We start from the raw sequence: 26445 nt of genomic DNA on the forward strand, positions 1-26445 counted from the left end.
TCTGCTATTTTGCTGCAGCATAAAGGCCAAATCATCTTTTACCCATATATTGTCTGAGCCACAGTCTTTGCAGATGCTCGTTGATCAAAGGATCTTTGGAAATTTCAGGTTAAAACAAAATACATGTCTACATAATCATTCATACTATCAAAGAAAGCAATATCTACCAGAAAAAATTAAAACTACAGCATACCCACTGGCTGTAAATGTACCATATCACTTTCTTCTCTGTCTCCTGATTTTCACAGCCCGGGCAGCAGAGGCACATATGATAAGAAAATCATACTGTACGTCCTTTGCCCATGCACCAGACTGATTTCACTGTTATGGGATCCTTTTCATCCCATGTGGAGGGTGGAAGATAAATCAGAACTACAATGCTATTTTGACTGTCATTATAATAGCAGTAAAATGATCACATTGGTTTGCTTCTTGGGTGTTTAAAATGAAGATGTTCTGGTCATCAACTGTTCATCTTGTTTATGCTGTTTAGAGAAAGGAACAACATTGAAAGGCAGCATGCCATTTTGGGGTGACAAAATTAAAAATAAAAAAAAAAAGTATCTTTTTTCCTTCAATGCATCCCTTCACCATAAAACTATAACTAGATATTTCAAACATGGAACTTATTTTGAACGTGAGAATTAGAAATGGACAGAATTTTGAATTTTAAAGTGTCACCAAATCACTAACAAGAATATGCTAAGAATAAATTATTTTTAGCACTTAAATATGCTACATATACATTTTCTACTTTTAATATAATAAAAATGAAATTTTAATATTAAAGGCTTTGAAGTCAACATGTTTGTATTCCTATCTGAAATTTCTTTTTATTCTGTCTCCCCAAAAATAACACAAATTGTATAGGCAACACCACTTTGAATTGGAAAATACAATAAAGGAAGAGTTCGTGGGACTGGGTCTTACCTTTGGGGAATCAGCTTCTATAGTGATTAGGAAGGGGAGCTTATGACAAAAATGTGATATGAAACAATTAAGTAGAAAGTATCGTTACATTTAAAATTTATGGAAACGCGGGAAAATCTTTTTTACAACAGCACTGTGCTTGTATTTTCTATTTCCTTATCCCCATCACAATTCTCTAGTACAGACAAAACATCATTGGTTCATTTTACGTTTGTCTGGATTAAACTTTAAAGGTATTTATCTGGTTTGAGTCCAGCTGAAATAGGCATAAAAAATGACCCGAAGCAATGCAATCTTTAAACTATTTTCACTCCAAATATTGGTAGATTGCATTCAGAGAACTGGGCTCTTCATAAAGATATTTCCAGGGCAGTAATGACCACTTATTTTTCAAGAGAAGAAACTAAAAGCAGGCAGAACAAACACAACAGCTGTTGTGCAATATCCAGGTGTAGGCTGGTGGTTCATTACACAAGCATCAAGCATGCTCAACTTCATTTTCCACTGTAGTGTAACTAAGTACCATGCAAGTATTTGTGATTTTCTTTACAAATATACACAGTGAATTTGTGTTTTCAGCTTAGAATATTTTGACTATAAAAAATTAAAGTAAAAGGAAACCTCAAAAATCAAAATTGCAAGATACTAGAAATCTTTCTAATCCCTAGCAAAATGTTCCAATATTGGCTTGAGTCCAATATATAAAGCATAATGTAGTAGAGAAAAAAAAAATTAAAACCTTTTAGAAGGAAAGCTTGACTCCTTTTCTTTTGCATTCTCTGAGGATATCAACAATGTCTTCCACACAGCAGTTTTTGCCATTTCATCAGAAATGTTTATCACAGATGGGTCATCTCTAGGGAAGAATAAAAGTAAATACACAATAAAACAATATGCAATTAGTCTTTGTTACTTATTAACTCTACATAAGCCCTTGAAAACTGATAGCAATGAAAATAATGCACAATATAATTTGAGAAATCATGTTAAACTTCAGGAATCCTTAACAATTACTGAAATATTCTTTTAATATATCTTAGCAATTTTTTTTTTCAGTATTTTCCTCCTCCAACAGCAATTAATCACAGTAACATCAATAAAATATATTGTGTCACTTACAACTAATAGACAAAGAAAAAATTCGAATTTAGAGTAGTTCGGTTGGAAGGGACCTACGAAGATCAAGTCTAACTGCCTGATGACTTCAGGGCTAATCAAATGTTGAAGCATATTATGAAGCGTAATATTCAATTGGCTCTTGAACACTGACAGGCATGGGGTGCAAATCCCTCTCCCTCTTTTCTTCTGTGAAATTAAATATTTGCCCAAGATGTCACAGTGTGCCACTGGCATAGCTGGATTAAACAAGAATCCTATGAGCTCCAAACAGTTATTAAGGTACTTATGTTCTGAAATTCCAGCTGCTTTGAAAACAATTTGAAAGTAATCAAAAACCTTGAGAAAGTCAAAGATACAAGCAATCTAAAAAAAAAATTCCCTGATTAAACAAGGCAATCAGTAGCTTTAAGCAGCACTGTGTAGCCATTACACCCTTAGATTTACCTGGACTGCTCTAAACATGTATTTACACACTCAAGAGTAACAAAGCCTTAAATGTTTTATGGGTGTGACATTATTCCTGACTTCCTGGCTTATATATAGTTTGAGTGTCCATAAGACCTCACTAAACTTGTTTCCACATTTGGGGAGGGGGGGATGACTACTTTATCAACCAATGTCTTCGTTCTTTTTCGCTGTAGGCATGTAACCCTTTCAGTACAGAAATTTACAGACTATTCAGGCAAGTTTACCTATGTAAACACACTATAGATTAATAAAGATCACAGCTTGAGATAAATTAAATATTGTTAATATAAAATGGAACAAAAAGGTATAGACAGAAGAAGAAAAAAATAGAACATTAGAAATCTGGTGAATCAAAAACAGGAAATAGGCTGTGATTTTTCAGAGACGCAGGTAGTAAAATGCATCTATTTGCCTTAGGATATGTTAAGATAACTTCATATTAAAATATAAAAGATGGGCACTCTGAGATAGTGTTCCTATGAAATCGTGTTATTGCAGAGATTCCAATCAGCGGACGTGTCATGTCCTTATTAAGAACTTTCTGAAAACTGTAAGTGAGAGTAAGTCCTTATGGGCTGGCCAGGTGTGTTATTATGACCTATAACATAGGTTTTCATGCTTTTCCAGTTGTTCCATCCCTGAATTATGCCTCATCGAGACAGCTCTTAACTCACTTACTATCTCACATTGCTAGGATCTTAATTAGAACATTCTAAAACATGATAGTTTAAGATCCTAGTTTTTTGGAGTGTGTTCAAGACCATTGCTGGTCTCTGCTAGCATCACAGTGAAGGAAGTGACTTGCTTTCACAAGCAAGTGAAAGTTTTCATCTTCCTTTCACACTGTGCTTGTCAGAAGCCGAGGTTTGTCATGAATGGTCTGACCCAAGTCCTTTCTGAGGGAAAACGATGTAGGACAGTGAGATCACATGGAAATACTAGAAAGGGACCAAGCTTTTTAAATGCTGCAGTATATGGTTCAGTTCACATGGCTGTACTCTACTGTCAGACATGCATTCTCCTAACATTCAGGGAGCATTAAATATAAATATGGTGGCATGTTTATTTTATTTGTTTAATTGCAACTCACCTAAAAGAGGAAACGTATATTTTACCTGTAATGTCCTTCTAGTGGTAACTGAACAGTCCCTTCCTCTTCCATTGCTAACATACTTTGCTCTTCCTAGGAAGAAGGAATTTAGATGTGAAACAGGGTATGATCTTGTGAAAAGTAAATTTTATGTACTTTAAACCTTTGCCCCCTTTTCTTTATGTATTTATTAATAGTTCTTGAAATAACGTACTTTCCAACCCTTAATTTAAATATTTGTGATTAAACTGCCTCAAATTTTAAAGTTGTATCTTCAATTCACTTAGTTACACTGAGTGAGCAACTGTATGGTGTATTTTTAAAAATCATGCATAACTGGACATATACACAGCAATGTTAACATGCCAAAATTAGGGAAGCCAAGTTTAAGTTTGTGCACATAGTTTTAAAGCTGACAAAAGTTTTATTGCAGTGAAAAGCAGTAAAACAAGACACCAACATTAATTTTCATTTAAACAGGGAAAAGGCTTCTTTGAGGACAGGGAGTGGAGAGAATTAGATATATCTACCAAAAGTCTTTTTGTCCCATAATGACAACTTCAGGAAATCTTTATCTTAGGAGGAAGGGAGAACAAAACACCATCTCTCAAGGACCACGTCCTGCTTGCAAGAGCAAAGGAAAGCAAGTCTCTTGTCTTTCAGACCATAACACCCCAGGGCTCTGCAGGCATGTGCCAAAAGAGGATTGTCAAGGCTCCCAACACCACTACGTCAGGAAAACTGCAGCAGCCTTTACAAGAGGTTATCTCTGAAGAAAAACCTCTCAAATAACAGTGGCTTACAGTCTAAATAACAGGCAACCATGTGGGCAGGTAATTCCACAGACTTCCACATAAACCCACCCAGGTCTTGTAATCACATGAACAAGGTAAATTGCTACATGGGTAGCAAGGCAGCTCCCAGGAAGTTAAATGTGCCATCACATGGATGTAACCATCAAATCCTGCCCTAAACTGTCGCACTGTGCATGTGAGCATGGCAGATGCCAGAGACCTATTCTTCACCTTTATTAGATGGCTTGGTAACAGTTTACCCTCACGTTTGCTGGAAAGCGTGGCAGTGACTCTCCCAAAAAGAGAGGCTTGCCATTTTCTGGAATAGCACTGAACATCCCACATGCCTCACACACACTGGTAAGCTGGCATAACCTGAAAGAGCCAGAATTTTTGTAGTGTCCTCTATGTTTCACTATTACAGCTATGTTTAAAAATTCTTTTTTTTTTTTTTTTTTTTTTCTCCAAATAGGAAAAGTCTCTTTTTGTTCATTCCCGTCTCAGATAGCCATAATTGATTTAAAACAAAGTGGCTAATAAAGGAAGATTTATGAGAAAAAGGCACATACAATATCCACTATAAATGTACAAGGCCTCAGAAAAACATGGCCTAAAAATATAAAAACAACTTAAGTGATGAAATTAGGATCCAATCAAATAAGTTTCAGATCTTGTCAACTATATTTCTGAATATTCTTGTGGGTAGAATACTTCTATTTTTAAAAGCCGTGTGATAGCAACTCTCCGATTAATTCCTTAGGCTACATGTCAGAAGTTTTATTACTAGTTAATTTTGTCATTTCCAGGCTTCACAGCTTCATAAGTTTTTGACAGTTGAACAGTTTTAATAATAGCTCCAAATATTTAGAAATGCCAAAATATGTAAAAATAGCCTCTCAAAATAGACAGTGAATGAAATAAAGTAACACCAGTAGATTTTCCCAGTTTTGTTTTCTGATGCAATCCTATCAAGCACGGGAAGGAAAGTGACATATAACCAAAACATAAGGATAATAAATAATTCTTTCCAATAACCAGACCCACAAGAACTGAGCTACCTTGGTTTCTTTTGGTTACTGTGAATTGTTATGACAGATGAATATTGTGATGAAACAACACTGGTTTGCTTCAGTTCAAGGGGGAAGAAAACAAACCATGTATTTGAACTTCAACCTAGTAGTTTTACAGACACATATTAAATAGTAAATAATAATCATGATACTTATCACCTAGGTAGAAACTTTTTCCAAAAATGTACTCTATTAGTATGGTGCATATGTCAAAAAAAGTAAAGTTATAGTTCTCCAAGCTACAGCTGAGGCAGTGAGTTGTCAAGGGTCACAAAAGAATGCAAAAGGGAGAGAAAACTAGTTTTCATGGTTATATGTTCAACTTATTAGCTCATGTCCTATTTCTGCATATAGACATACCAGGGGGAATCCTTACCCATATCATTTCACTGGTCTCAGATACCTCATGGCACCTCTGAGGATAAATTGCTGATTTACCCCATTCACATTGTCTCGTTCTTGCGGTACCCTTGTACTACCAAAATCTTATGCCTCACTGGTCACAGGTCTTTGCAGAGGTCTTCATGGGAACCTTAGAGGTTTGTCTGCCTGACTGTTCCCAGAGCACTCCTGCTTGAAAAGCCCACAGCCTGCCAGTACTACATGGCACAGTCTGCACCTTCACCTCCCACTGCAGCAACTACCATTCAACTGTGATAGAGCAGGACACACAACTGACATTTCATAACCTGGCACTGACATATTCTTCTTACTGCTCCTGCAGTTAGTGCTTCTCTGTCAAGACGTCCTTCATTCATTTGGACCCATGACTTAGGGACATGGTACTAATATCCTGTAACATTGACCAGGTAGCTATAAATACCAGTGACACAGGAGAAAGACCTCAGTCCCCTACATATAAAGTTACTTTACCACAGTTTTGTGAGATACTCAAATAAGTTATTCATGAAGCACAGGCTACAGAGAAATACTATCAGATGCAAAACTGATTAGGAAACTACGTTCATAAAGTAGTTATCAGCATTTCGCTATCAGACTACAGGAATGTTCCAAGTGGAAATGCCTAAGGATTTGTCCTCTGTTCATGTACATTCCTTGAAAGGAGATAAGGAGTCCAGATCTGAAAGAGTCATGGCCCTGGGTGGTTGTGCCACAGGCTGTAACTAAAATATTTGGTTAACAGGAGTTAGCAATGTCCTTTTTTCATTAGAAAGTGAAAGTAAATTGTTTCTGCAGTAGCAGAAGAGAAATTCTGGTCCAGGGTGTAACAGATTGATACTGCTACAGGGTTATGAGCAGGGAGGGCAGAGGTGGATGGCATGCAACCTGTGTATGGCTCAGAAATAGTTGGGACATGTCTTGACACTTAAATGCAGCAGTGCTCTCCTCAACATTTACAGCAGGGGTGAGACCAGTCCCAGCGAAGCATCAAAGTACCCGCAAGTACCCGAGGGCTTTCCTACAGACAAGTTCATCGCTCCACCATCAGCTGAGTGGGTCTCAGGAGGAATCCCCAACAGTGATGTTGATATGATGTTATCTACATTATAGCAGCATGGGATTCTACATCTTAGCCTATTAGATTTGAAACCTTAAAATGACATATAAAATATGAAAATATTGCAGTGTGGACACTGTTAGCAAGTCTACTTTTTGCATTGAATATACTTTAATTACAGAACTTTATCTAATTGTCTGAAGGAAATATTGATATTGTGTTTCAAAACAACAACAAAGCCCCACCCCAAGACACAACAAAATCCATGGATTTTAAACCATGACCCACCTCTTTCTCAGCATCTTCTAGTTTCTTTTTCTTGCTCTCAGGCATCAAATCATCTAACCAACTGAGCTCCCGTTTAGTAAAAAAGAAATCCATGAGTTTTCGGACAAATACCAAAGCTAGGACCTGTAAAGACATTTACTCAAAGAATTAGGAAATTAAACAAGTAAAACTGATATTTACACTTGTAGAGAAACACTTTCAAAAGTGACCACAATTTACAGCTGTAATTTTATCCTTTTATCCTGGAATTTTAGTTTGGACATGTCAACACCTGTACTTCCTTTGTTCAGACAGAGCATGACTTAACAACGACTGAGGTTCAGTAGATAAATTTTATTTTCAATAAGTGAAATAATCAGGGCAAGATTAGTTAAGCAGCAGACAATATTTTTCTTTTTCCCAGCAAGACACGGAACTATAAGTAAAGTTCCTCTATGCAATAAACAATCTTCCTTAGTGAGTGAATTTTCTTTCAGTAAAACAACTACGCACTACACCTTAAACAAAAACATCAAATTGATTTTTAAAAAATTCAGAATGATTTTCTCTATGAAATATACAGTAGGGCTATCCACAGATATAAACTAAGTGCAAACTAGATTCAAACTAGAGTTTATACATAGAACTTTTGCTTATAAAGTGTGAATTATCCTCACACACTGAAGAGAAGCAATATTGTAATTACCCTCCACAATTATTTTTTTTTAATTCAATAATAATTACCCACAAGTGAGAAGTAAATGGAATTCTAGTGGAAATAAAAATATTTCATACCATCATGGGAAAGACAATGGCAGCTCTTGAAACCTTTATAATCCACAGGAGTACAAGACAACTCAGCTGAATTACAGTGAAGAGATGGACTTTTCTAAGAGGAACATGCCTCAGATAAATAAAATCTGGCTGATGCTTTGCAGGCATCCAGAATAACTTTATCCTGTCAAAAAGCTGTAAGAGAATTTTTTTTAAAGTGTGCATCGAAATAAGCATCAAAATACACAGTTATTCATACACTACCTATAGATACCACGAATACCTAAGAATCAGGCAAAAACTGCACAAGTTCAGGTGCACAGGGACTACTTCAGTTACAACTGTAAGCCATGAATCTGTGCTAGTCCAACAGTGGTAAAAGACTCAACTTCTCTATGGTTGAGCCAAAGTTATCTGAGTAAGAATGAGAATCATATTATTTAGGTAAAATTTAATTACTTGGTTAGTCATACTTCTCAGGTTCCTTTCACTTTTATTATGCATTTGTCTCCTTAGATTGTAGACGTGCTGAGGTACCAGTGTCCACTAAATTACATTCTGTATAGCCACCCTACAAGAATAATCCTGCTCATTACTCTGCAATACATTACACAGAAAGAAAACAGTTACTTTAAAAACTTACTGATAGGATTTCAGGTCAGGAACTCTTAAAGTTATAGAAGTTATAGAATTCAAAGTAGATATGAATCTACTGTGAATCAAAATGAATGGAAGCCTGCTGATCCCATTAGGTATATGCACCATTACGCTGCCTTTCTTACACACTCAAAAATTTGTTTTCCAAGAATTGAGCTCTGCTCAATTCTTAAGCAGACAAAATGTTGATCATTGAGGGATCTTTTCAGTCTTAATCTCCTGTAGATGCAACTCCATTTTTTTTCACTAAACACTTTATCCCAAACTGCTCTCTGTTGCATACTGCAGTCTTTCTTCACAAAAATCAAAGAAAAAAAAAAAAGATAAGCCAGAAAGTCAGCTACAATACCATTAGGAATATATAAGAGAGGTTCTTGTTTTTCCAACTTGCTTGTCTCCATGCTGACCCAAAACTTCATGTCAGCTAGCATAGCTCAGTGATGATGGTGATGCACCATCTCTCCCTGGGGGAATGAGCCATGCTGTATTCACACAATCTTTAGGAATTTTAAGTTTCAGGAATTTTTACTGTGCATGTAAAACTGCATTTTTAAAGGGTTATCATTTGGCCAGATTTGAGCAGATTTCTTTTTCACAGAAACAGCAAAAGGCACATCCTCCCACAAAAGCCATCTTTTCAAATCTCAATTCCTTGTCCCAACCTGGGGGAGGAAGAAAATGAGGGGGAATGCACTTTTCCAAGTAGAGATAGCCAGATTTTAGCATATCTTAAATATATTTCTCAATAGAGTACTTGCCCATAGTTCTGAGATACAGCTGAACCACATTAAGTTTATCTATAAACCTCAGTGAAAGCCAAACTACACTTTTTAGAATTTCAACCCAAATAAGACCTAGGCAAAGTTATAAAAGAAGAGTCTCTGAATAGACAATACTAATCAAAAAGCAAGATATGTTGTCAGTTTTGTCTATGAATAATAGGTTAAAAAGGTAATTTTAAACTCACAATTGAAAATTTAAATAAAGAAAAAAATCGGGCATTTTCTTTATTCTTTTTATTCAACAACCTCTTGCACAGTACAACTTGTGCTTTTGCCATGTGATCTTTCTCAATGGTCTTTGAATGTGTATCAACAGCTCAACTTTCAGTAACAAACAAAGGCACACTTGAAATTTCAAGTGTGTTTGTGTCAGATGGGCTAAAGGATTTAATACTGTGCCATTTAATACTGCTGTAGGCCAGCAGAAATGGTTCATACAATATCATTACCTGACTGCAGAAGTGCCTGTCTCATGCCAGAGGCTCATACTCAAGGCCACCACAGGTATGCTGCCCTTTCTCTAGGCCTGCCCTACATACCTGAGACCAGAAATTAAGTAGCACAGGTCTTGCTGTGGTTCCACCTCCCTACCTGGGGCATTTACGTGCACAGGAAATATCTTCAGAATCTCACCTATATCAGTTTTATGGCAGTTAGCCAAAAGCCTCATATAGACAAGTTCAAGATCAAGTGCGCCGCTACAAAGCACTAAGTTGGAAGCTAAAAAGGAAGTAGGCAAGCAAGTGAATGAGTAGGCAGGAGAGACGGAAGAGATCTTGATAGTTCTTACTCAGATTTTAGGCACAACCAAAATTCCCTTGACATACCAAGGGAGAAGAGAAAAATAAGCACCTTAAAAAAGAAAAAATGGAGCACATTACCTAAAGGAAATACTCTATATTTAGAGGGAATTCATTTTCCTTTTTAAGTGAGTCACTTTCAAGAATTTAAGGCTGGCAACGTCCCTTTAAGATTATATACAAAAGAGAATAAAATAATATAATAAAATTAGCTGCACATTTAAATGAAAGCATCATCAGTAACATACTCTACTTATATCCATTTTACCTGAATTCCCTTTAGAGATGAAGCACCCATGTAAAGAAATACTCCATAAAGTACTGGCATAGGAATAAACTGCATAAATAAGCAGAGAAAGGGAAGAGTATATTAAATACCATTTAACAATATTAAATGCTAAACAGTTGAAATTCAAAGTGCCATATGCCTGCATTAATCAGACAAGTTGTAAACTCAGATTCACTCAATTACAAATTAATAATGCTACTCGGATCACAAAGCAAAAGAAGAATCTGTCTTTACAGTTTTATTTTTCTCTCGTGGCCAGTTCTGAGGACAACGTACATTATTCACTATTAAAATTAACAGAACTACAAGAAAAATGTGTTTGGTTCATACTTAATTTTTTTTTTTACTTAAAAGACTGCTCAGGAGAAAGTATCTGAATAGTAAAACTATAATCCTCAAACAGCTATTCAAGATACACACAAAATGTTTCATGTTGCTGAAGGAAATGTTCTGTGCTATAAGCATTTATAAAAGGTGAATGACTTTCATGGAATGACACTGTAAGAGAACACAGTAAATATTCAAGCTCTAAGTATAAAGTGTGTAGGTTACAGGATATTTCCATAGATAAGTATTTGTTTTAAATACTAAATGCATAAAACATGTTCAGTTTGGTTTCAACAAAGGTAAGTTTTTATGATGTACGTAATAAAACACTACTGGGATTTTCAAGTTCTAAGGGCTTATTGCCTTCACTGTGACAACAGCAAGTCTAAATTCTAATCTTACTGAAGGCAGTGAATGGACTCTTACTGATTTCACTGAGGCCTGACAATTCTTATAAACAGTATTACGCATATAGATGGTATTACATAAGCATATGACTAGACACCCAGTTTCAGGACACTGGTGAGCAGTGCAGAGCGTGCTGGCAGCATAAGAATTTTTGTGTTCATTGCCAAGAATTAACCACAAAAAGTCTCCTGCAACTATAAAGGTATTTTTAATAATCCAGAATTCACAAAATGTTCTTAAATTATCTAAATACATTTACTTATTTGTGTAACTGAGCAAGACTGGTTCCTGACAATGATACACCATAGGTGAATGGCAGAATTCACTCTGACTTCAGCAAGACTGGATTACATTACAAGGTTTCTGACTTTAAAATGTTAGATTTTCCTAGTGATTTTATTAGATGAAATTAAAATTTCACTCTAGATTATCACTGTGCAAAAATTATTATAGTTAGTAACGTGCCTGGAAAGGGCAGTCTTTAAATAATATAGTAACAGCAGTGAAACGTTCCGTGTACTGCACTATTATTTAGCTTTTCCATATTTCCCCCAAATTACCTTCAGAATACTTGTCAAAAAGACAGATGAGCCCATCAGGATAAAAATCATGAGCCCTGTGACTCTTTGCTCCCGGATTCCAAGAAATTTTGGCTGTTCCCCTGGAGCAGAACACTCTGATTCCAGTTTTAAGCTATTCACGTGGGAAATAGAGAGAACAGTGGCTGCAACAAACCATGGCAGTCCCATAATAGAGCACACTCCAAGCATGACTGCCACCATGAGCAAGTCAAGATGGTATCCACATCCTTTCTGCAAAAAAAAATGCAATGACAGCAAGAAGTTACAAAATGACATCTGAAATAAGAAGATTGGCAGGCATTCCTAATGAACAACTAGAGACAATTACAAATTACGTGATTTGTAGCAGAAAATTGCTACATTGTCTTTTATGTGGTATCTAGGCTGGGTCAGTAGTGGTGGCAAACTGGTTATCTAAGGGGAATTCCTACCGTTCGCTTGGTATGATTAATTTTATTAGACTCACTTCTGTTTTAAGTGTATATATCATAAATCCAAAATAATTTGGTGCCACAATAATGGGCAACAAATAGTTTTTATGCTTGTAGATGCAATAATAGTAAGACAATGGAAAATACTGACATTTTTCTGTTTTAAGTAAATCTCTTCTCTCAATGACAACAAATGCTAGTGTACAGAACATCCAACTGCACTACCAACTTGCCATAGCACTAATCTTAATAGATCATCCATCCACCCCTATAGAGGAGGTAAAACATGAATTTTGATTCTTTCCTATATAAAACTTCTCCAGTTAACATTTACAAAATCAGTTTATGCCCTAAATGGCCAGAAAACTACATCAATACATGTAAAGTCTTTATAGATGGCAAACACCATAGTAATAAGTGTTCCCTAATGTACTTCCATCTAATCTAAGAACAGGCAGGTAGATATTAAGAGAAATTAAGCTATACATTAAACTACAAAATAATCATAATCATCACCAAGTGCTGTTTTGCTGGTTTCCCTATTCAATATTGAGAAGTAATATAATAAGCATTCATATGGGAAGCCAGTATAAAACCCTTGGTTTTGGACCATCTCTGTAGCAGTTAAATACTTTGTCAATTTACCAGCATTATGCTTTGCTTTTGTAGTTGTGGACACAACACACAACATTTTGGTCAGACCTCAGGCACATTTAAAAGCCTACATATTTGAAAACGACCAATGATCTTCATCAAGCTTACTCATATAAATGTTTGCTAGCATAGATAGAAGGAATATTTCTTTTTCTATTTTAGTAAGTATCCAGGAATACTATGTAGCTGCAAGCAACAAATCAAGCTATTTTTCCTTAAAAAAGTCAGGTAGTGAGTTACCTCCTCAATATGGCAACAAATCCAATGTCATGGTCTGATGAAGCAGTGATGTTCATGCAAACAATGAATATGTTGAACCATAATTTTGCCTGTAAACCCATGCAAATGCCTTTTGACATAAAAAAAGTAACTAAACTAAACTTGGAAGGGTTTGTTACAGAGACTGCCAAAAGCTGAAATGTGCACTATTTAGAATTTGCTATGGGAAGTATAAAAAAAGAGGGGAAGAACGAGCTGGAAGCAAACAAGTCATATCTTTCTGAAGACAACTTTAATTTCTAAAATGGGAAGTGTCTGGGTTTATGAAAATGCAAGCCACATCAAAATGAAAATGCCATCTTATTTACTTACTTTATTTGAAAAGGGGAATTCATATAAAATACAGAAAATGAAAAGAACCAACCCTAGCGGCCTTCCCTCACTCCCCAAAAGCACTCGTGAGTCTTATCTCCAAGACACATCTTGACAAGCTCAGAGACGTGTCAAACAAAGATATTAGTTACATGCACAATGCACTCAAAGAAAGAGTTTAATTCTAAATCCTAACAGAGACACCTTTTTTTACCTTCTGACACATTTATGAGGAATGTATCTGCTAATGCAAACAGAATCCGAGAGCATTTCCTCACATTCATACATGATCTGAGGAACCTGACATATGGGAAGAAAAGGAAGCATAGCAACAGGTGATGCTACACCAGACCCCAGCAAAACTAAAACGCAGCAAGACAAGGGGGCAGCCAGGAGGACCATCTGACTCCCAGATGCCAGTGCTGAAAAAACACATTCCAAAGCTTGGCAGCAAATTCCTGCATCTGTCAAGTTAACCACATGCAATGCTATGGATTGACATGAAGAGCCAGGCTGACAAAGAGGGCAAAAAAAGAACATATCAAATGTCACAATCATCCAAGAAGAGGCAGTGCAGAGTGAAGGTTGCAAATGCATTTGCTAAAGCAACTTGGGTTTGGATTGCTGCTTATTAAAAGTATGTCAAAAAAAAAGCCTAAGCTCGCTGCATATACATGTACAGAAACCTGCTGCTAGATTTTGCCCAACAGTTTTTCAGAGGGGTGATGTCCCTTTTTCTCTCTCCATCTGTAGGCAACTAAAGTGTTAGAGAAGAGCAGGAAGTTGTCCTATGTTGTTTTAAGAACCCATTGTGCCTCTAAAGTTCAGTCTTATTCTCCTCCATTCTTTAAGAGGGAGGACATATGAAAAAATAGATGGGTAGAAGTGCAGAGAAAGATGAAGAGAGGAAAAAAAATCTTGTAATGCAAAATAACCCCTGATTTTTCAAAGTCCAGTCCAGTAGGCAAACACTGTCTTTTAAAGGGGTAATATAACAGTGATGAAGGAAATGATTAACTTCCTTCTTTTTTTTTTTGGTGAATTGGTATCTTCCAAATAAAGTATAGAGGATAGCATTTTATTGATTCAGAATCTCTGTACCAAATCACAGTAGTAAAGACTTCTGTAAGGCAGCAAATCACTGAACAGAGGTCATAGATACTTCATAGACTAATGGAAAAATGCATAACAATGCTTAATAACAGTGCTACATAGTATAAAATAAATTAGCATCCTCGAGTAGATAAAAATACATAAGTAGATAAAATTACATAACCTGAAGCAGGAAATGACAATAAAATGAACTATTTGACTGAATACCTTTAGTTTGTGTTCTTTTCGATTTATAATGACAGCTGTGATCTGCTGGTCCATAAAGATAAGGATAGTACAAAGCAGGGCTGGAATTACAGCTGCAATGACTGTCCACCAAGGATTAGGCCCCAAAGGAGTAATAAACCATCCACGATCATCTCTTGTGGGCTACAAAAAGAAAGTCATGCATGACTAAGGATATCCAAGGATTATCTACACAAGAACACACACAAAAACATTTCTAGGATACAATTTCCTTTAAAATTAATAAATTATCTCCCTATACAAGATGACAGAAAAAAATGCTGAACTTCCTATAATATCAAAAAGAGAAGCTATATATAATAAAAGCATCTAGGGTACTGCAGACTTGGTTATATTTGGAAAGAGACCCACCCAACTACACAGGCCACTGATCAGAACAGTTTTATAGCATATGGTGAGCACAACAAATTCTTAATAGTATCACTACTCCCTGACTACGAATACATAATAAAACTACTATAGTGCACTATTTTATTAAAATAGTAAGGCAGTGCAACTAATCAACAAGTTACCTTAAAAGCATTTGGAACCTGAAGTTTTGGTGATGGAATCCCAATGGCATAGTCAATTAAAACCATGGACAAAATAGTGAGAAAGACAGCAAAATCGCTGACAACAGATCGCACCTATGATTATCAAGAGAAACGACAACTTTAACAAAAGCACTCATGTCATTTAGGATCTATTAGGACTCATTTCTTTTCAGAGTTTCAAGACATTTTTTGCTTACAGCTAAAATCATATTTATTCTGGTACAATTTTTTAACAGAGAACAGACACAGTGTCCATTTTACCAGCAGCAAACTGAATTTGCAGTGCAGATGGCATTCATGCTTACACACGACTAATGACAACTTTTGAATTAAACAAATGGCACACACCTTTGTTGGGAAGTATCGACTAGTTTTGAACTGCTTCAGTGTGGATGACAGAGTTACTGTAGAAAAGAATAAGATGACAGACCAGAAGAGGACATCTGGAACGTAAGGGCCATGATGACCACAGGCTCGTCCAACAAACTCTCCATGAAACTTTTTACATTCCTATCAGGGAGAACAAAGTAGTATTGTTCTGAAAAGTATGCTTATGCTGATACTTTCTTTCCAATTACTTTCCTAAATTGCAAGCAATCTAGATGGTATTAACAGAAATAGTAAAGTCATTTTTAGGTAGTTATTCATTGAAAAAGTAAGACTACAAGTATTTCTATATGGTCTATGTGGAAAAGTCTCGAACGCTCAAAAGAATCACCTTTTTAACAACTATTACATGATAAAGTCATTAAAATATACCATAAAGAAAGTCATTAATTTAAAAGCAGATTTATTTCAAACTGAACACATTTATTTTCTGTTTCAAATACAGGTTTGCTCTTCCTAATTCCTTCCAATAAAGGAAAGTTTGAAAACAACCAAGAGAAAGGCTGCTCCTGAATTCCTGCTTCATTCTCAAGAATTGACTTTTGTTTTAACTTCGCAGGTCAAGCAAGGAAAAAGCTACTTGGAATGTACAGTATTAATCTAAAAGGAGACCAATACATTTAATACCACACGGGGGCGGCGCATTCCACAAATTATCTTTTGCTTTAAAATGTGATCAGGTAAAACGTATCAGAACCCAAAATCTGCATTATTTTTTCCAATATAATTTAAGATCAACTGTGCAGTAGAAAACGTGTCTGATTATTCTGCAGTAGCATCCTTAGCTGTTAAAAATCATACTTCTTTGTCTTAACAAGACTTCTTAACAAGCAGTGAAATAGGGTGTAGCTAGAAAAATAGGAGCTACAAGCTCTGGATTTGCAATCCTTTCCTTCTCCTTCCCCAAACCCTCCATGTACATTAAGACAAAAAAACACAGCATCCAGAATCAGAGATTCCATACAGCCATATCCTGACAAATCAGGATCTCTTTGTTTCAAATGAACTGGGTCATTGGCTCATCAAATGCACATCACAATACTGCGGCTTGCCATGTTATGAGAAACTTTGTCTTTGAACAAAGGCTAGCTTGAAAAACAAACAAACAAAAAAACAAAACAAAACAAAACAAAAAAAAACATTTCTATTCAAAGGCCATGAGACAAAGGAGTGGAAAACTTTTTTCTTTCTTTTTTTTTTTTTTCCCTCTTATAATATCTAGGATAAATGTGATGTACTTTTGACTGATGAAATTGACGTTAGCTGGGAAAAAATATTTCAGGAAATACTTAGCAGGAAATTTTCAGGATTTTGGAACATGAAATCAAAGACTTATCCTGGCCTGAGCTAGACATTGACATTGGCATAACACACATTCCTTGTGTAAGAAGAGGCACCTACGCACCTACCGAAAGGACTTTGTCACCATCAGAATAAAAACTCAGATCATGCTTAGTTTGTCCTAGACAGCAAAAAAATAAATAAATAAAAATAAATAAAAATAATGTTCTTAGTGGGTCTTACTGTGGGCTTTTAAGAAGTGTTTGTCTTTCCTGACCAACCTAAATCTCCAAAAATTTAGAACTCATACATCAGACAAAAGAAACGACAAAAAGAACTGAGCAGCAGAAAAGACAGTGGGGTAAGGCTGACCAAATATTTATAGACAACTAGGTATAACCTTTTATTGCATTTCTATAGCACAGGAGAATTGAAGTATCCTGATGATGCTTGCAAGAAATAAACACATGAAGTATGAAAAAACTTGGATATTTCTTTGACAATTATAGGGATTCACAGGAAAAGTTGGCCAGTTATATTGCTATGCATGTAAACTCAAATTTTGGTAATAAGGTTTTTAGAAGTTTTGAAGGGTTTTATATAATGCAGCTGGTCTTTTACATTTATAGTTAAAACAAAATCTGTTATTTTAAATCTCCTCAGCTGCAAATGTACTCTGAAAAACACTGTCAGAGATCTGAGAAAGTGAGAGGAGGAGTCTGCCCCTGCACAGATGCTCTTTGAGTGTGCTGCAGTTTTGAGAATATTCATTCTGGATTGCTGGAATCCCTCAGGCCAGCAGTTCTCAACTTTCTCTCTGCTGTTGCTACACCAACAGAGTTGAGGAGCAGTCCTTGCTATCAAGACATTAACAGCCATGGAAGAGTGCTCTTGCTTACTCATGATAGAAAGACACCAGTTCTGCATTCCTGCTTTTGAAGGAAAAAATCTGTGGGAGGTGGTCAAGACAGATAGGGCTTTAAGCACTTCATTTGGTTGTGCTTACGATGGGGTTAATTCTAGTTTATTTTTTGAACCTTTAGCTTTATGCCTTTATCACTCAATTCTCTTTTGCTTTGTAATGAAATTATATCTTTGTGAGAAAAACTGTTGGCTAGATCACAATATGCCACTTTTATCAGGTTGCAAAGGTTGCTTCAAAGAAGTAAAATCTAAAATAGTAAATCCTTTAAATGTGGGAAAGTGTACCATTTAGAAACAACTTACCCATGTGAGCTAACCCAAACTGTATATTTTTCCTGTCCTTCCTCCCAGTAAAATAATTTGCATAACTAAGAAATCCATAAGACTGAAGACCTAGATAAGAGAAATTTGGCCACTGAACAGGAGCTATACAGAATTTCTCCCTTTCCTTTCCTTTATAGCCTGAACAGCTGGAAGAATGTTTTAGGGGAAATAAATGCTTCTAGAGTCTTTCTACACAAGGGAACTTTGGTTTTGCCATCTGGCAGAATTTAGGACAAATCAGTTATCATTTGACATGTTTAGACTTAATCTCAGTCAAACTCTTGTGCTAGCGTGTCAAGGAGTTTCCAAAGCAGGGCACAAAATGCACATACTTGCTTTAATGTGTACTATCAAAGACTGCATAATGATCTACCAAAATGTTTACAAAAAGAGAGAATTCTACAAAGTCTATGTTAACTTTTGTTCAGTTAAGCATATTATATGCTTTATTTGAACAAGTAGGATCAGAAAAAAACATAGTATTTTTCCTATACATATGTTGCTTAAGAATAGAAAAAATGCTTATTTATGCTTATACCTTTATTTACTAAATTCCAATATTTCACTTACTGACACAGTTAGGTTCCCCCATGGCACGTCAGATGCAGATATATTGTAGTCCTGCCAGTACTGCAAGGTTTTATTGCTAGGATGTTCTGGTTCCACACAATTGCATCTGAAAAGACAAAACAGTATCTTTTCTTTAATAATAAAAGATGTGTCTGATACAAATCCAAATTATCAACTTTATGACACATTAAAATTGTGCTCTACTTTGCCATATAATCTTAGTTTAAATGAATTCAGTAAATGCATGCTTTAAAGCCATTTGTAGTTCAGTAACTAGTGCTATTACTAGAGTAAAATTTGCTGTGAGGTGCATATGCATATATAGTACGTAACGTGACATATTTAAACCACTGTCCACAGCATGTTTTTCCATCTGTTTTCCTCCTATTCAACTGATACTCCTGAGCAGAGTTTTTAACACTAAGAATGTGCCAGTCCTGTTCCACTAGCTTATACCAGTATTTCCCTACATGGGATTAGACACTATGCACAGTTCCAGGGCTGACACGTTTCTGAAATGCAAACTGTCTGTATTCTGTTTCTTTTTCTTTACCAGAGCACCTTAGCGCGAAAAACGGACAAAGCACCTGGTCAACTGATCTCTGCAAGATCACCAGCACCAAAGGCTCTGGGAACTTTTGTGTCTGTTGTTTTTCCTCTCCCCACAGCTACTTTAAAAGCATACTTTTCATTCTAAATTGTGTATTCTAACATACATAAAGGTGAAGAGGCAGTGTGGGAGGACAATACTTCAAAAAGGCAATTTAAAACAAAAATTGAGTCTTTAAAGCCTCTGAAGCAACTGTGGGAGGCTTTTTCTTTGACAAAGACTTCAAAATCTGCAGGATACTCTTTAGGTTCCGAGATGTCAAGTGTGCTTTGCAGTTCTCTTCAAATTAATCCTACTTCAAAAATCTATAGTACTACATATCCTGCTCATATTTTAACTTGCTTATGACAGCTGCAAATAAATTCTGTACTCCTTTTTCTAATAAAGGTGTCAGGAGTAACTGGGTACAGAATAAAATCTAACTATACAGTAGAGAGCCATTAAGCACACGTTTGCGTTCCAATTCTAGCAGAGTATCACTTTATTCACTTAGCTAAGCCGTCAATTTTCTCTGTGGACATTTGTCTTTCCACAAAACAAGGATGATGATTCCTACATAAAATTGTGATATTTTCTGTATATGGTTTTCTGCCATCTACATCATGTGTACAGATTAGTGCTATTGTATTTCCATTACAATACTATACATGAGACAAAACACCTGCATTTAATATACAGAGCAGGAGAGATGCAGGTTATCTTTGTGCAAGTCCTTGCTTTTATTATAAATGCAGCTATTTATAAGAGAAAGAAAAAAGTCTTACAGCCCATGAACAAAAAGAAAAAAAAAAGAAAAGCAATGGCATTCAGAAAAATAGAGGGCCTGAGCCAAAAGTCACTGAAGACTGGATCTTTCAAACAAACAATATGCTTTGGATCAGGCCTCAAGTGCAAAATGAACGCGTGTTCAATGCATGTTTAAAATATTACAAAATAAGTAAATGAAGCACATCAATAACAGTGAGTTAAGGTAGCATAATAAAGTCAATAAATGGGATGTCTATGCTACTGCAAAGGAGTATTTGACGTTCATGCAACAATACAAGTGTGGCTATTTCAGGTTACTATTGCTTCCTGGGAGCACAGGAGCTCCCTGCTCCCTGTGGTCCATCGCTGATCGCAGACTGGGAAGACGCTGGGTGATGGCCCATCGGAATTTGATTACAGTAGGCCAAGGTGACGTGAGCTGTTCAATCACAGTCACTTTATCACTAGAAGGGAAGACTGTGCATGTCACCAACACTATACAGTACAACTACACGTACTGCAAACTGCACAGTTCCATTTAGAAGATAGAAAAGCCACAATTTTCTATTTCTTTAAACTCAGAAACCTGACCGTTGAAGGCATAGTTCAATACAACTCAAGTAATTCACCTTCGGATGAGATCACCACTCTGTTTATTGCTAGATCAATACCACTTTCCTTCTTCACAGCATTCAAGTCTGGCCTGTACCAAGTTTTGTTGGCATTTACTGTTGGCAGATCATCCTTCAGGAAGTGACTTATGCAAACTCTGCCCATACAGACAAAAAACTTTACCCTGCACTCAGCTTTTGCCATTCAACGGTAGCAGAATCAGGCCCTAACTGTAAAGATCGGATCCTGCTTTCTACTGAAAGAGGTAAAATTGAAATCAGAGTAGATCTTTGCTTAGCATCATAGAAATGGGAGATGGAATGACAATCCCTCTCCAGCCCAGAATACACAACTGGAAGTGCCATTCAGTGCCAGAATATAAAAGAGTAACTACCAAAATGTGGCATTTCATAAGAGATGTAATTGCTGCATGATGACTATTTCCCAAAACAACTGACCGACAAGGAGGAACTCACATTAGAGAAATAAGGCTTTCTACTTTCATCTCTTAAAACTATTAGTCTCTTTCATCATCATTTTTACTCTAACAGACTGGTCAATTCTCAGGAGAAAAAGTAAAATACACTGAATTATTAACCACTAACACATCTTCCTATTTTCTTGATAAATTATTATTCAGAAGGTGGAATTAAGTAAAATTGCTTCTTGAAGGTTCAAATGTGCTTACATCCTTTTAAAATTGTTTAAGGTGCTAGGCATAGGCACTTGCCCACTGCAAGAGATGTATGTGAAGTTTATGCTGTTACCAATGAACAAGAGACTGTACATACATCTATTAGTACATTTTCTAAGCAACATACTCAGCTCCAAATACAGTAGCAACTAAGCCATATACTGCTATGCCTATTGGTGGTAACAAGCTAGCAATCACCTTTGCTATGCCAAAAGATACAGAAGGATTAATTTGATTCTTTTTCATCATGGCTAGGAAGAAATTGCTTTTTTCATGGCTAGAATATAGGCAGGAAAGAATCCGACATTAGTTGTGGTGGCAAAAGCATAGGTGTCACTACAGTAAAAAATAATAGCAATAATAATAATAATAATAATTAAAAAAAAACCCTCTGCTGCCAATCTGATGATTTTTTCTTAAGTTTCATTAATTTTAGGCAACCATCATAACTTCACTGTGCATGACATTTTCTGCATTGTTCTGTTTTCAAAAAGCAGAGCTAGGGTTTGACAACCACAGCTTCAGGACACCTCAAACTACTATTAGTGTTCCCCCAAAGGAACAATCATTACTAACCCTATTAGCACTGAAAAGACTTGTCTGTATGACCTCTCTTCCTTTGGACAATGGGAAAAAGAATATGGGTTGGTAAATTAGAAACTGGTTGTTTTACATGTAAAGTTGTCCCCTCCCCCCCTTTTATCAGCAATAAAATCACTGTTGCTCAGCAACCAGTCAGGTGAAAGGTTCTGTACTAAAACAATCCTGAGTGTACCTTCTTACTACAAAACAAGAAACATATTCCCTAGGCCTATTTACTTGATCAAAATTAACATAAGTCCGGTGCAAGAATCCCTAATTTCTACCTCTCATCCCCAATTCTTCAAGCTCGTTCTCCATGTGCTTATGAAGCTCCATTGAGCACACCCTCCTCCCCACGCTGTGCAGCATGGTGTGAGCCCATTCTGCTGCCATTACAATGTAAGAACTTGCATGGTGTTTTTGTGAGTAAATAAATAACCCTTACATGGTGCAGCTCCTTTGGAAGCCTCACGGCCACTCATCCCTAGGCAACTGCCATTTTACAGTATATTCTTTTCAAGGCTGGGAAACACTTCCTACTAAGTATTTTATGCGACTCATAAGGTTCTGTTTTAGAGTTCTTGTATTTCCAGCATGCACATACTAAAAACTACATCTATTAATACTAGATAAGGCTCTGCTCTATAAAAGGTACAACTGGAGCTTCTTCATGACTAGCTAACACACTATTTCCCTTTCCTGGAAGGGAAAAATCTCTTTTGGGCTCACTTAATATAGAGAATGAGATTTACTTTATATGAATATTTATATTTATATAAAAAAAATACAGGCAACTATGACAAATAAGTTCCAAAATGTGTTTGGTTAAACAACATGTCTCACAAAATATCAGAACACACATTTGGTAAAGAGTAGGAAGCTTTTCCCCTAAGAAGCAGACTACGCTCTATGGGTATGCTGTGCATTGATAACATAGCAGAGTAAGAACATCATAGGAAGTTGAGGATAACATCACTAATTTCATTTTAAAAGTAATGCATTATAACATACACATAAGCATTGCTAATATTGTATTTACAAGGCTGAAGGAAAGCTCAGCAGTATCAGAATGCCACTCATGTTTAGGTTGTCTCCAAATATACTGTTTTCATGTGACTCTTATGAGTACTTGAAGAGTCCTTCTGTTTGTCCAGCTGCTACACAAAAAGAGACAACAGCATCATAGACTTCATCTCCTCTGCTGTCCCATATGTACAACACCTGTATATCCCTGGCATTATATTTACTATACTCCTTCTCATGTCAACATTCATAACGATGAAACCAAGGTCTCAGTGGAAAAGAAACTGGAAGCAAAATAATTAATACTGATGGGAAATAGACTTGTCAGTTGAGTTCTATTCTCAGTATCATGAAATCCTTTCAAGGCACAGCTGTCACGGCAAGATGATTTTTTTTTTCATTTATTAATGAGATCTGCCATCCTGAATTAGACCATTGAGTCATTAAGTTAAGTAGCCCCTCTCTGACAATCAGTAGGCATCTAAGTATATTCTACAAATTTGGAAGTCTATATAGCTTAGTTGGTGAAGTTAAGGAGGAAAAAAAAACTGTAGAAGTATCTAAATATTACACTCAGCAGCACAAAAAATTCATATACACATAAATATATCTATATTAATATATTGGGGGGGGGGGGGGAGGATGATGCAACTGGTGTCACAGTGAACAAATCACAAAGAATTGGGTTTCTTTGGACAGCTCCTAAGAAGAACTTTGTTCTCCCAAAGGAAAAGTCTAGAAAACAGATTTATAGTTATATTGTAGTTTTGTTAAACTTGTCTGTCACTCATAAAGACTGGTCTTTATTAGCTGCCAGGTGCAGAATGCAGTCCACTCATTCTTAGCAATATTATGGTATGTAACTGCTATGGAGAGAGTTTATCTTGAAGAAAATCCGTGTTATTATGTGGGACATTTCTCATTTTCATTATTCATCTGAAAGTTTTCACTCAGAAATAGTTCTAGGTTGTAATCTCACCCCACTTCCAAAGCTAAAAAAATAAATCACTTATATCTGAGAAGAGATTTACAAACTATATGGTCAGATTAACATTAATTTTTGATCATTCAAATGTAGTGTTCCAATACACAAATATTGTAAATGTAATGTAAATGTAATTGTAAATGTAAATGTAATTTACAAATACTGTAGATGTAATCCAAGGATTGTACATATTTTTTTCCAGATTAAGACAACATTGTATAGACCAGATGATTGCCATGCAGAATTACTTAACACAGAGATCCTATTCCAAAGCAGAGGGTGTAGGGAATAGGAAAGAATGAAGCTAGGTGAGCACCTACTGGACTCAACAGAAGGAGAAAATAAAACAAGTCAGTTGGGTTGAGGAGAGATAGGGAAGTCCTGGAATAAAGCAAAATTATTTCTGGATTCCAGGATTTGTTAGGAAGCAGAAGAGAACCAGCACTAAAAAATGGTGATGACAGTAGCATGGTTCTGGGTAGAAGAGGGACATTCTTAGGGGAAGAAACAGAGGATACCGCACAGTTACTTAACTGTAGGGGAAAAAAAGTTACAAATGGGGGAAGGAAATCTATATTCATATCTGACTACAAAGAAATCATTACATGAACTGGAATTCAATGGTATGTTTGGGATCCCAATGAGAATCCCATGTGCTCATCATTAGTGACTACTCATTCCACCTGCAATTCAAGGAATACAAAGAAGAATGTAATTTTCATCCAGTAATAATGTATTTGATTAATATCAATATATTCTCTCTCTCTCTATATATATATATAGAAAGATTTAAAGCTTGTTTGTGCAGATAGTGGTATGCACAAAGCTGATCTTCACAATGACTTCTAGAAGCAATGGTTTTCTATAGCCTGCAAAAGATACTGAGATTGACATGATCTTGGCTCCTTAATTACATCAGAGTGGGATTTTCTACTCCTAATTCTTAAGTGCATGTCAATACCAAGACAGATTGTAATATGCATATTACTATGCCAAGAAATCACTTTAAAATTATTCAATGTAATCTGTTAATAATTGAGTAACTTCTGGTAAAGAATTATTAAAAACAACATGAATCTACCTCTCTGAAAAAAAGGATTGATAAAAAAACAGAAGGTATATAAAGTCCCCAGATCTGAACCTTGCTCAGAGAAATAGTTTATCTTCTGTATTCATAGACAGCTATCTTAAAATGTTTGTCTTTTAAAGAATACTGGATTGTTTTCTAAATCTCATTATTTTCATCCAGGATTTTCATTTTGTTTTCCTTTTGAGAACCTCTATTTTCGATCTACTCAGTAACAGAGGTCTCCTTTCCTAGCAATATTTAACGTACACATTAAAACTGATGTGCATTGGTGTTACAGACAGAATTCACTAACTGGAGATATATTTGCTATGGGAGTAGGAAAAAGCAGGAGGAGGAGAATGCAGAAATAAAAGAGTTGCTATGCCAACCTACAAATGCTAATGGCATGACAAATACAAAAAGGTCACAGTAAAAAAAAAAAAAAAAAAAAATACTAAGAAAGAAAAAATAGAAAGCCCAGACCAAAAAATACGCATATTTCATTTAACAAACACTACAGCTACTGTATTTAAATTCCTTTAAAAAATGCATCTTAAGGGAAAAAAAACTGCACCTCAGCAGCAAACTGAAAATCAGGTTGCCTTTGTCCTTTTTTTTGATCTAGTTCTTAAGTCCTTATTACCTATAGTCTAAAGATGGCACTTTAAGAAAAAGTTAACCAGATTTTCCTGAAAGATCATCTGAGGATCATGACCAACATTTTAATGCAAAGTAACAAACAAACATAACAAAGAGAAAGAGTAAAAAGTGCATCAGGACTAGTTATTCGCTCATTAGATCATGCAACAAAAGATACTTTTGTCTTTTTGAATTTGATAGGATTCTGTACAAAAATAATATATTCTACCTAAAGTTGTAAAATAATAAATAAGAATACTTTTAGGAGGAATTTGAGCTGATTTTCAAATATTTGGGTATGTGCAATCTAATAAAAAATAAAACAAAGCTGTTCTAAATGCTCTTTTTATAGTCTTCTAAGGTTTATTATGGCAGATACTAGTAATGATTTCTATGCTCTTAAATGTAAGAGGAGAATGTAGTGAAGTCTTTTCTATCAAAATCCTGCAATGGAGATTGTTTATGACAGAAGTCAAACCCACCCAAAATACGTCTTTCTCACTTGAAATATGGTTACAATCTGTTTGAAATACAAACCATTTAAAATGTTTTCTTTGTCTTTCTAGTACTCCAAAAGATGATACTAGCAGCACACCAATGACTTTTCCTGAGTCA

At 35.8% G+C, this 26445-nt stretch overlaps 1 protein-coding gene across 3 annotated transcripts in view; it reads right to left on the bottom strand.

The window, feature by feature from the left end:
• The window catches only part of SLC4A10 (solute carrier family 4 member 10), a gene marked incomplete at its 5' end in the record, with an annotated part of 153920 nt that overhangs the window by 2855 nt on the left and 124620 nt on the right, over positions 1 to 26445 (bottom strand). For all 3 annotated transcript variants that reach the window (XM_082762974.1, XM_082762975.1, XM_082762973.1), the window contains 10 exons: positions 1670 to 1786; positions 3633 to 3700; positions 7219 to 7341; positions 7993 to 8166; positions 10479 to 10547; positions 11795 to 12046; positions 14812 to 14973; positions 15363 to 15476; positions 15732 to 15893; positions 18870 to 18975. In XM_082762974.1, coding sequence (XP_082619100.1) covers positions 1670 to 1786; positions 3633 to 3700; positions 7219 to 7341; positions 7993 to 8166; positions 10479 to 10547; positions 11795 to 12046; positions 14812 to 14973; positions 15363 to 15476; positions 15732 to 15893; positions 18870 to 18975 — 1347 coding nt within the window. The remainder of the gene's footprint in view (positions 1 to 1669; positions 1787 to 3632; positions 3701 to 7218; positions 7342 to 7992; positions 8167 to 10478; positions 10548 to 11794; positions 12047 to 14811; positions 14974 to 15362; positions 15477 to 15731; positions 15894 to 18869; positions 18976 to 26445) is intronic.

Source organism: Aythya marila (assembly GCF_965140915.1).
Source record: "Aythya marila genome assembly, chromosome: 6".
NCBI lineage: Eukaryota > Metazoa > Chordata > Aves > Anseriformes > Anatidae > Aythya > Aythya marila.